At 39.6% G+C, this 12067-nt stretch overlaps 1 protein-coding gene across 1 annotated transcript in view; it reads left to right on the top strand.

Annotated features, from left to right (window-relative positions):
• Positions 1–9230, top strand: part of LOC144687248 (histone-lysine N-methyltransferase NSD2-like) — a 112340-nt gene extending 103110 nt beyond the window's left edge. The window contains exons 22-23 of the mRNA XM_078553081.1: positions 1418–1619; positions 8212–9230. Coding sequence (XP_078409207.1) covers positions 1418–1619; positions 8212–8498 — 489 coding nt within the window. The 3' untranslated portion in view covers positions 8499–9230. The remainder of the gene's footprint in view (positions 1–1417; positions 1620–8211) is intronic.
• Positions 9231–12067: the final 2837 nt, after the last annotated feature.

The following is a 12067-nucleotide window of genomic DNA, read 5'->3' as shown; positions in this document are numbered from 1 at the left end:
AATTGGCTGTAAAGTGCTTTGAGATGTCTGGTGGTTGTGAAAAGCACTTTTTAAATGCAAGTCAGGGAAGGGAAAAGAAAAATAATGGTATTTAGTAATTATCCTAAATGGATGTACTTTCATATGAGTGGATGTTGACTCTGTTCAACTTATGGATAGCCATCATAACCAATTGTATCAAAGTGATCAAAATGCACAAAAGTTACTGTTTCAAATTTTTATCTCTTAACTGTTGAATGGTGATTTTTTTTTTAAGCTTAGTTGGCCTAGCTAATTATTTTACGTACTTCTCTTACGTACGCTGGTCCAGTGGTTGCTTCCAAGCATTCCTTACAGCAGAGAGAAATTAAGTATATACAGAAACATCAAAAACTGCTTCCATGTTGGTAGTAAAAGGATTTTATTTGCTTAAACCAATTGTTCCTTATGATACTATAAAAATATTAACTTCTAACATTAATCAGTGCAATATTGGATTTGGGAATTTTTTTTCTGTGGCTCTGCTAATGGTTTTAGTTTGACTTTGAAGATTATCACTTGCTGCGATTTTAAGTAAATTTAAAGAACTTTAGCCATATTAAAGAAATAAAATAATTACCTTGTTCGCATTTCTTTCCATTTAGTGGCTACTACTATTTCTCAGGCCTCAGTTTGGAATACTTTGTAGAATAATGTATTACTCACATCCAGAGGGCCATTCATGGCTTCACCATCTTGCTTGTGTAAAACTGCCCAGTTGAACGCTGCAATCAATGAGTATTGCATATATTTCCACTCCCTTTTTTGTATATCTGCAAGTACGATTCGTTGATAGTTCTTGAAGGAGGTTAGATTTAACTACAGCACTCACCAGTGTCGAACCATTTAGGGAACCTAATCAGTTTTGTTTTATTCTGAATTTTCTAAATTCCAATATTTATTGAAGCATCATCCCAAACTATTTTGGATCCCATTTGTGTCTACAAGCAAATAGTTAGGCCACAAATCCTTGTCACCTTGCTCCTGTAAACTCCAAGTAAATTTATTGAATCAAGGATTTGTTGAAATGAATTGTAATGGGATGGAGGTTAGAGGAGAAGTTATGGGATCCAGGCTTACCTGTGAAATAAGAGAAATGCTCATAATATGAGTAATAAAAACAAGGGCACATCAGTCACCTCCAAATTTATATTTTTTCCCTGCATAAATAAATTTTAAAGATGTTGTGGTTCTTACTGTTGCAGTACAAGTACTGGGGGAAATGCATGACTGGTAAGTAATGAAGATACTAATTGACAGAGCCATCACTGTACCAATCGTAAGAACCATTATGACACTGGTGCATTAGTACTTTGTAATTGGTGTTTTCTTGCTGTAATTTGTTTTAGAAAATAAGACCCCCAATCTAATCTAAACACAATTATTTTTAATTTTACAGAATGCAAGCAATGGTTCCGATGACAAAGGAAAAAGGGGAAAAAAGAAAATGCGAAAACGCAAATCAAAGGGTGAAGGGAAAAAAGAGCATGAGGATGAATGCTTCCGCTGCAGAGATGGTGGAGAACTTGTACTTTGTGACAGAAAAATTTGTTCGAAGTCATATCACCTATCCTGCCTCAGTCTTACAAAACCTCCATTTGGTAACTGAAACTCCTTGATAATCTCACTGTTTTGAAGACTTCAAACTCATCTCTGTGCAATATTATCTCTTTTCCCAGAAAATTACTTAGTTTGAAATAAGTTTCGTGCTTACTTGAGGGAGATGAAACTGAGTTCACAAAGCTCAAAAGTATTTTTTTGTTCACTCAAAGAACGTGGGCACCGCTGGCAAGGACAGTCTTTATTGCGCTTCACAAGGTGGTGGTGAGCTGCTGCCTTGATCTGCCATAGTCCATGTGGTGTAGATACACCCACAATGCTGTTGAAGGTGGTGGGGTGTTGGGGGGGGAAAGAGTTCCAAGATTTTGACCCAGTGACAGTGAAGGAATGATGATATATTTCCAGGTCAGGATGGTGTGTGACTTTGGAAATAGTGGTGTTCCCACATGCCTACTGCCCTTGTTCTACTAGGTGATAGAGGTTTCGGGTATGCAAGGTGCTGTCACAGAAGCCTTGACAAGTTGCTGCAGCACATCTTGGAGATGGTACACAATGCAACTATGGTGTACCGGTGGTGGAGGGAATGAATGTTGAAGGTCATGAATGGGGTGCCAGTCAAGCAGGCTGTTTTGTTTTGGATGGTGTCGAGCTTTTTGAGTGGTGTTGGAGCTCCACCTGCCCAGGCAAGTGGAGAGTGTTCCATCACGCTCCTGACTTGTGCTATGTATATGCTGGACTGTTTTTGGGAAGTCAGTAGGTGAATCATTCGCTATAGAAAACTCAGCCTCTGACCTTCTCTTGTAACCACAGTATTCATGTGGCTGACCCAGTTAAGTTTCTGGGCAGTGATGACTCCAGTGATGCTGATGTCATGGATTCAATGATTGTAATGTAATTGAATGCCATGAGGACGGGGTTAGATTTTTATCTTGTTGGAGATGATCATTGCCTGGCACTTGTGTGTCTGCAAATGTTACTTGCTACTTATCAGTCCAAGCCTGAATGTTGTCAAGTTCTTGCTGCATGCAGGGACAGACTGCTTCGTTATCTGAGGAGTTGTGAATGGGTCTGACTACTGTGCGTTCCTACTTCTGACCTCATGATGGAGGGAAGATTATTGAGCAGCTGAAGATGGTTGAGCCTAGGATCCTGAGGAACTCCTGCAGCGATGCCCTGGGACTGAAATGACCCTCCAACATCTCCAGCATCTTCCATTGTGCTTGGTATGATTCCAACCAGGGGAGGGTTTTCCCTGATTCCTGGTGACTTCACTTTTTTCTAGGGCTCCTTGAGGCCACACTCGCTCAAGTGCTGCCTTGATGCCAAGGGCAGTCACTCATCTCGTGTTCTGTACTGGGACAGCTTGACTAGAGGAATGGCTAGCTTTGGCACATAAGGCTTCAGCACCACAGTTAGAATGGAGCCCATACCCGTTGTTATTTCTAGTACCTGCAACCATTTTTTGATATTGCTTGGAGTGAATCGTACTGGCTGAAGACTGGCTTCTGTTATCTATGGGGCTTCCTCGCCCTCAGGAGGAGGCCAAGGTGGATCATCCACTTGTAACCATCCTCAGCCATAAGTACCAAAACCTTCAGCCTTGTCTTTTGCTCACTTGCTGTGCTCTGCTGACACTGAAGGTGGAGATAGATCCTTGTCCTCCTTTAACAGATGCAAATCCCCAAAGCCAAACAATAGCCGCCTCATTTACTGAATTAGTCTGCCACCTAGCCTGTAGAGGGGATGCTCCTCAGTAAGGTGCAGCATTGTTTGTGTCTCAGGGGTTTGCACTGAGGCCCCAACAGTGGAAGTTGGCTGCAAAGGGGCTCTGGCCTGTCCTTTACCTGTTTCATAAAGACCACTCTCATCATGGTAGCTCAAAGCCTGCCATTTGACAGCAGATGGGGTTTGTCACAAGGAACTGTTGGTGACTCCGTGTTTCCATTCCTTGGTCAAAAGGATGTTTGCTGATAGATCTTGTTCAGGAAGGGTGCTCTATATGAGGCACTGAGATGGAAGGTAGGCAGTAGGTGGGCTGAGCAGGTGATCTTGGAGTGATAAGTGAGGTGCAACACAGATGGTTTCAACTAGCTTATGGGTTTTTGTCAGTCAGCTGATGTGTGGGGGAGTGATGTTTGCATGGACAGGAAGCCCAGGAGAGGGGTGTTGAGCGGAGAGATCCAATTATGATGTGCATTGTTGCATTCAAGAGTGTCAACAGGGTGTGGTGTGTGTGAGATGACCTTTGCCGGACAGGTGCACAGTACTCTGCTGCGGAGTATGATAGGGCAAGTGCTAAGGTCCAGAGTGTTGTGACAGCAGCACCTTGCGTAGATCCAGCAAGTTTAGTTCGTAGATTTTTTCTTGTTTTGACCTTTGCTGCTGTTTTCTTCCTCCTGTCAGTTTTTAATTGGCCCCTTATTCATGACTGGACATGACAGGACTGCAGAGCTTTGATCTGATCCATTGGATTTGGGACAATTCCAGCCATTTCACTGATCAGTAATGTGAAAACTTGAACCCCAAAAGATTAGGAAGCTTTCTCACAACCTGGTGCATGAGCTGAACAAATTCCCATAACAATGTTGATTTATAAGGTAATATATCTGATAAAGCAGATTCAGGATTATAGAGATGATAGCACTGCTTCATTTTTCTTCCCTAGGGATGTAGGGTAAGGAATGTAGTGTTTAATTAGCAAATCAACAGGGGGAATTTGGAGCTCATGAGAGAATAATTGATCATTGTTATGGACTCTAGATGAAGTAGGGCTGAATGGCCTTTGTTCACTCAGGAGTTCATTCTTAACTGCAGTTAATTATATTCAATTGAGTTACTAGAAATGCTGTATGATATTGAGTTCCAGATCAGGTTAAAGGAGTGTTATAAATATTTAGAAGGAATGACCAAAAAACGTTCTTATATGGTAAAGCAGAATTATAGCAAAACGTGTTGTTGACGCTCCTTGACAGTGGGATGTATTGAGATGGGGCTCTTAAACAGCTGGCTGGAGGCAGGTGTTGAAGTACTGGGAATAATTCCCTCACTCAACAGCGGTGGTGAAAGGATGAGGAACAAAAGAATTCTGATGAGGCTGAATAATTCTCCACTTTCAGGTTGCTATGTCACTAGTTAATGCAGAGAAATGCACCCTTTGTTTTAGGAATTTTAATAACATACATACATGATGTCAGATTGCTTCAGTTTTTGGACCATTGTTCAATTCAGTCCCCACCACTTATACCATCCATACATATCACAAACAGTTTAAAGCTTTAAAAGAAAATCTGAGCAGCTACAAGGTTACTCAGAATAAGATGGATCTCATTGCACAATATTTTTTCAATTGCTTTGTGCTGCTACTTTTTTTTCTCAGTAAATGAGGTAGAATAAATGAATCTTGATAGGCTGTCAGTATAAACTATTCTCGCCATCTAAGTGTAGACAGAATTCTTAGAGTTCAGATGATAAGTAGGGATGAGAAAGATCATCCACCCAGAATAACCTTGTGAGCACTACACTCCCACCCAGCGCCACCCCCCCCCCCCCCCTCCCCCCCACCACCACCCCAGTCCTGATTTCAGCATTCAGTTGATTCCTAAAACTATGTAATCTTACAGCACCAAAAGAGGTCATTTACCCTGTCATGCCTGTGTCAGTCCTTTGAAAGAACTATCCAAGTCCCACACCCTTGCTCTTTCCTATAGCTCTTAAATGATTTCCTGGATTCTCACCTTCATTGCTCTCTCTCTCTCTCTTGTATTAACCACTTTTTTGTGTGAAGAACTTGCTGATATAAGTCCTCGTGACTTCTTTTCTACTCTAGATTAAATTTACAGTAGTTGTCTAGATTTGCCTTCTCCACATCATTTAATAACTTATTCCCTGTATTGGACCACCTTTCAGATTCCTCTTTGCAAAACCGAAAAACCATAAGGGCTTCTAGTCTTATAAGAAGACTACCTCTTATATCTTCCAAAATTCCCTAGATTCTTGAAAGGTCCCAGTAGATTGTAAAACTGCAAATGTAACACTGCTATTCAAGAAAGGAGGAAGACAGAAAGCAGGGAACTTATATATAAGTCTGTTAGCCTAACATCTGTCATTGGGAAAATGATGGAATTCATTATTAAGCAAGACACTCAGAAAATCATAATACTATCAGGCAGAGTCAACATGGTTTTGTAAAATGGAAATAATGTTTGACAAATTTATTAGAGTTCTTTGAGGATGCAACAAGCATCCTGGATAAAGAGAAACCAGTAGATGTAGTGTATTTAGATTTCCAAAAGGCATTCAATAAGGTGCCACAAAAGATAAGGGCTCATGCTGTTGGGGGTAATATATTAGTGTGGATAGAAGATTGGCTGACTAACAGGAAAGAGATTTGGGATGAATGGGTTGGCAATTGGTAACTGGTGAAGTGCCACAGGGATCAGTACTGGGGCCTCAACTATTGACGACCTGTATTACTAACTTGGATGAAAGGGACCTACTGTATTGTAGCCAAATTTGCTGATGTTACAAAGATAGGAAGGAAAGCAAGTTATGAGGATACAGAATGTTTGCAAAAGTGATGTAGTTAGGTTATGTGAGTGGGCAAAAATTTGGCAGATGGATATGATGTGGGAAAATGTGAGCTTGTTGTCTTTGGCAGAAAGAATAGAAAAGTAGAATATTATTTAAATAGAGCGAGATTGTGGAATGCTGCGGGACGGAGGGATCTGTGTGTCTTTGTACATGAATCACAAAAAGGTAGCGTGCAGGTAGGCAAACTGAATGTTGGCCTTTATTGCAAGGAGGATGGAGTATATAAGTAGGGAAGTCTTGCTACAACTGTACAGGACATTGGTGAGACTGCATCTAGAATACTGTGAACCGTTTTGGTCTCCTTACTTGAGATATACTTACATTGGAAGCAGTCCTGAGAAGGTTCACTAAGCTAACTCCTGGAATGACGGGGTTGACTTATGAGGAAAGCTTGAACACCTCTGGCCTAAACTCATTGGAATTTAGAAGAATGAGAGGTGATCTTATTGAAACATATAAGGCTCTGTGGGGGAGTTGACAGGTTAGATGCTGAGAGGATGCCTCCCCATAGGGGAATCTAGAACTATGGGGCACAGTTTATATTTAAAAAAAAGAGGGTGTCTTATTTAAGACAGATTAAAAGGAATTTCTCAATGGGTCCGTTAGTCTTTGGAATTCTCTTCCAAAGAGAACAGTGGAGGCTGGGTCATATTTCTTATGATCTTATGAACACTGAAACATTGTGTACAGATGCACAAGCCATTAAAAATGATACCACAAGGAAAGGAAACCATAAAAGACAAATCTTACTGGAGATCATTCTGTTCTCCATGTTTCTTCTATCACTTGAATATTTCACTTGTGTCCCAGTAATAAGAACTGGACACACTACCCAAGGCGCGGACCTGCAAGATCCCTATACAGTTTGGCTTCCTCTGCCTTGCATTCCACTGTTTTGCCTGTGTACTTCAACATTCTTTGGAATTGTTGACTACTACTCTGCATCTTTTGGGCAAGCTGAGCACCAAGTCTACCCAGATTCTTAGGTCTCTTTCAACTTCATCCTCATCTCTTTCAACATCATTCATTGGGAGTACATGTTTCTCCCATATTTTCTCTTCACAGGCAGTAATTTCACACTTGTTAAATTTCATTTGCCACTATCTGCCAGTGTGCACAGTTGTCCAGCTCCTACTGTGTTTGTGAAGTGCATCCTCCAGGTCTACTGTTCCTCCTGATTTAATATCAACTGCAAATATAACTAGTTTGCATTTGATTTCTGATTCCAAGCCATTGATGTAAATCAGTAACAGTAATGGTCCTAAGACCCAATGGCTTGGGACACCCAATCAGTACTTTCTAGCCCTCCTTCTCCAATCTAACAGACACAACTGCTTGGACAAATACATGTTGTTTTCCATCCTTCACCCAATTTCTTATCCAAAGCTAAGAAGTTGTCTGAATGTCCACCACTTTGCACTTAGCTTTTCAGGTGAAACTTTGTCAGATGCCTTTAGTACAATATTATAAGACTTACCACCGTTCACCTAGGATGTCACATTCTTGAAGAATTCAAGGGGGCTGGTCAAACAGGATCTTCCCTTTCTGAATCTGTGTTTATTGCTGTTTATTGAGTTATTATACAGATAGCCTTCAAGTTTACTCCCGATCAATGCCATTATTTTACATAAAGTTGAATACTGATGTGCCTGTAGTTGTCTGAGCCTTTGTTATTTCACTTCTTTAAATATGGACATCACATTGGCCAGTTTTCAGTCTATTAGGGCCTTTCCAATGTCTAGCAACTCCTGATAATTAAGCACTCTTCACAGATTTCCTCCAGGGTCTCCTTAGCATTTCTGAATGAATAATACATATTATGTTGTAAAAAGCAATTGTGTTTTTCCAAATTAGATTATAATCTGCGTGAACACGGAAAATTAATTTCTGGAATGTTGCAATAAATGTGGGATTTTTTGTTTTGAAGTGATCTATGGAGCAGAATGGATATCCAAATGTACTGGAGTTATTGAAATAAAAAATAGATATACACTTGCTCCGTCTATTGCACCATCACTAATTTATATTTTGCCATTGTTTCAGGAAAATGGGAATGCCCATGGCACCACTGTGATGTCTGTGGAAAACCCTCCGTTGTTTTTTGTCAATTCTGCCCCAACTCTTTCTGCAAGGATCATGAGGAAGGAACAATGTTCAGGTCCACAATTGATGGACGTGCTTGCTGCTGCGAACATGACCACTGCAACGTGGCAGAACCTCTGGAACGATGCAAAAACCCGGAGGCCAATCTTTCTCTGAATGAAACCGTGAAGTTAGAGTCGAAGAATCCCAAAACCAGCCATCATATGCCAGTTGAAAAAGCACAGTGAATTACTTGAACTGTAGACACTATTGGTGATTGATGTTGATTGATAAATACTACCACAGACACTCCTCACAACTTGTAATGCAAAAACTGTTTGCAGGAAAAGGCATTCTTGATTCCACTGAGCCATCTCCAGCAGTTCTTAACTGCATCTGCACTGATAACTCAAGACTGTGGCTACAGAACTCACAGTAACCGGACAGCAAAACGACACAGCATTATATTAACACTGGGAATCCTTACTGAAACTATCCCTCCTATGAAATATTGAAAATAGGAGGTAGATTTAAAAAACCAAAATACAAATTGGGATTGAAACTAGAAATTAATAGCATTTATCAATCATTAAAAGTGTTAAAAATATGATACTGAAAGAAATGACACTATTAGTTGCTCTTCATTGTGTTTGTATGCGTTAGTGTAGTTTACATTAATAGTTCAGTATCTTTTGTAACTCTGCTGGTTTTTATTGCAGTGCATAGATAATCACTTGTTCAGTGTTTTAAAATACCTTCTTTTCAGGGCTGTTTGAACTGTTTGTGTGTGACCGCAGGGATTGAAACTGTATTACTGTAGTCAGTAAATGCAGCAATTGTGGGTCTTTTACTGGAAAAATTCTGGTCAGGCAAGTTTTATTTAAACCAACTGTAATAACAGCAAATACAAGTTCTGTTTAGTCAGATATGTACCAAACTGTGAACCATGTTCACCTTAATTGAAAATGTTTTAGATTATTGTTTGTGTTTCTTCTAGTTTTGTTTATTTTTGTTCATCCTTTGGAGGTTCCAGGAGCTTTTTAAACTTTTGTCTTTGCAATTCCAATGAGAAAGACGCCAACTGTTTGTAGATCAAAGATGTATCCTTTAACTCTGCTTTGCTCAAAGCACTGCTCGCAGAGTTCAGCCTCTAGTTTTAACCTTTTGTACTCCGTATATTCCTATACTACTTTTGTAGCTCTAGCTGGGGCCCAAGAGTAGCCCAGTCCACAGCAGGAAAGCTTCCAGGTTTATTGATATTGTTTACAACACATGTAAACAAAATGGTTTGTTGGCAAAATTACTTTAATCGTATTCTGTTGTTTGAATATTGCCAACAATATTATCTGTGTCTTCATTTGACAACTGTGGCTGCCACCTTGAGAATTCCTCTAGGGTTGACAAATGAAATTCATAGGCTTGTTGCAAGATGGAAACAAAATGTGTTCCATCACTGAATGATGATGATGATGAATGAGTTTTCATCTCACTGATTTGGTACACTATTTCCCTCCTGCTGTCACATTGTATTATTGCTTATAGATCTGTGCGTGCTGTTTTGCAAAAAAAATTATTTGAGTTTACTGGATGAAATTTGGGTCACTTGCAACTCCAGATTCACCGAGCACACAATGTAAATTTCCAAAGCCAGAACTGAAGATTCATTACTGCTGGTTCACACAATTGTGTTGTGTTATTAGGGAAACATAACTTCCCTTTTACAATGTCTGTCTACACTGTCAGGAAGAAGGTTAATCTAATACAACATTCGAAGCTTGAACGGTTCTTCTGCCACCTATTTAGATGATTTTTTAAAATTGCTTTAGTCCTAACTGGTGAAACTTCTTATTTTTCCTTCCATTAGTGCAGTTCTCTCTTTTTTATAAGCAACAAGCCAGTCCAAAAGTAGTCATAAAAACATAACTGGTTTTTGGATTCAATTCCATTGTGCACTTTTCAGCCAACAACCTGATGGGTTTCATTTTCCACCCCTGTGGAAATACTCAGGATGGTGCTCTTCTTTCCTAGATGGTTGTGAGAGGTACCTTACGTTAACTATTTTGCATTCTTGTAAATAGTCTGACCACATACGGTTAGTTTAAGTATAGAAAATAATTGTGCTCCTGAAAAATGTTTATACTTGCAGTGCAAACAGACTAATAATAAGTGATTGGAGAACTGTGGAAGACTGAATTAAGTGCTGCGTGCATGTAGCCAGCTGAAAGAAATAGTGTTTAGAATTTACCCCTAAAGGTATAAAGCAGCAACCTGAACTGAAAATAGTTTTGAATTCTGAAGATACTGGATGAGGGCAGATTGAATAAGATGCATGGAAAGAATACTTCAAATTTTTTGACTCCAGTTGTAAGTGAATTGATGCCAGTAAGTTTGTAGGGAATTCATTAGTTTTGGAATAAAAGCATCCCAGTAGCTCCTGTTGTACAATATTGGACTTAACAGTGTTCGAGTTTTTGCATCCAAAAGCTAGCTTCATCTGGTCTCCCATCTTGGCCAGGCTACCATACTTTTCTAAACTGGAGACTTAATGTTAATAAAGCAAACCTAAGCTGACTATGGGAGCACACTTCCTATCAGATACTCATTGATTGCCAGTGGCCATATCAAGCCTGATGTCCAATATCTAACACCTAGAGAGTAAATGTGGAATTGATGTGATGAACATAACTAAATTTCTGTCCATTCATAGTCAATGGATGGAAAACTTGTGCCAAGCTGAATCATGGTGATGTGCTAAGTAACTACCAATATGGTTTTCTCAGGATTTAAAAATAACTTCCGACTGAGTTCAGTCTGTATAAGCAGTTACTTTATTTTGACTAAGAAAAGACTTGGTTCTTGCAAAGTTAAAGGGTAAATTTTCAGAGAAACCTTATAAGCCTAAGTCGACGTAAAACAAGCATGAAGTCTAATATTGGGAACCAATGTCAAACATTTAGATGACCTAAACAGCTGTCAGGCCTGATAGATAAGTAAATGAAGAGCCCTAATATCTCTTTTAGATCCTTTTGCACAAATTGGACCGCAATGAGCAGGGCAGGCGGTAGACTTTCCCTACTTAGGATTCTTCAGCTGCTAACTAAAGATCAGTCCTTTGGAAAATTCCTCTGAAGGCAGGAGTAGGAGCCCTAGTTGGAGGTCCTTACTGCTTGCGCAATACTGATTCTTAACCTGAAGATGTGCGTAGACGGATTTCCCCCTCAAAAGGTTTTGCAGGTGAAATTGGTCTTTGCCTGCACCACAAAGCGCATTCAGGCCACTGTAAAAATAAAAAACTCGGCTCTGACCGTGCTATTGCAAAAACCAATTTCACCCCCTTATCATTAACACATTTAACGTTAGCTCAGTGTTGAAACTGTTGTGCAAATTAGACTTACGCATAAATTGGTACTAACGGGATTTTATTTGAACTTCAGTTGATTCAGATAAGCTTGAATTATAGTATAATTTCTCTTGTACATGTTTAAATCTAAGCAACAACCAGACAACAATTATGTGTCTCGAGTTCATGGTCTTATTGTTGGGACATAACATACTGAAGCTGCTGTATGCTTTTTTTCACTGTGCACCTCAACAAGATTTTATTTTTTGAAGTTTTGTATTAAAAGCCTTGCTTACCTAGAATTGCAGCCCATCATTTAAATGTCGAAGTTAACTTTTGTGGCTGAGAACAAACTCAACCATAAAGGTGTAATTTGGTGTCCCTCAGAGATCGGTGTTAGGATCACTGCGATTTTTAATAATGGCCTGGGCTTGGGTATATGGAAGTATTTCAAAATCTGCAAATAGCATGAAACTA

This window comes from Cetorhinus maximus, chromosome 1, assembly GCF_964194155.1.
Source record: "Cetorhinus maximus chromosome 1, sCetMax3.hap1.1, whole genome shotgun sequence".
NCBI classification, from domain to species: Eukaryota; Metazoa; Chordata; class Chondrichthyes; order Lamniformes; family Cetorhinidae; genus Cetorhinus; species Cetorhinus maximus.
Note: the sequence above shows the minus strand (reverse complement) of the source record. Positions and strands in the feature narration are given on the sequence as shown.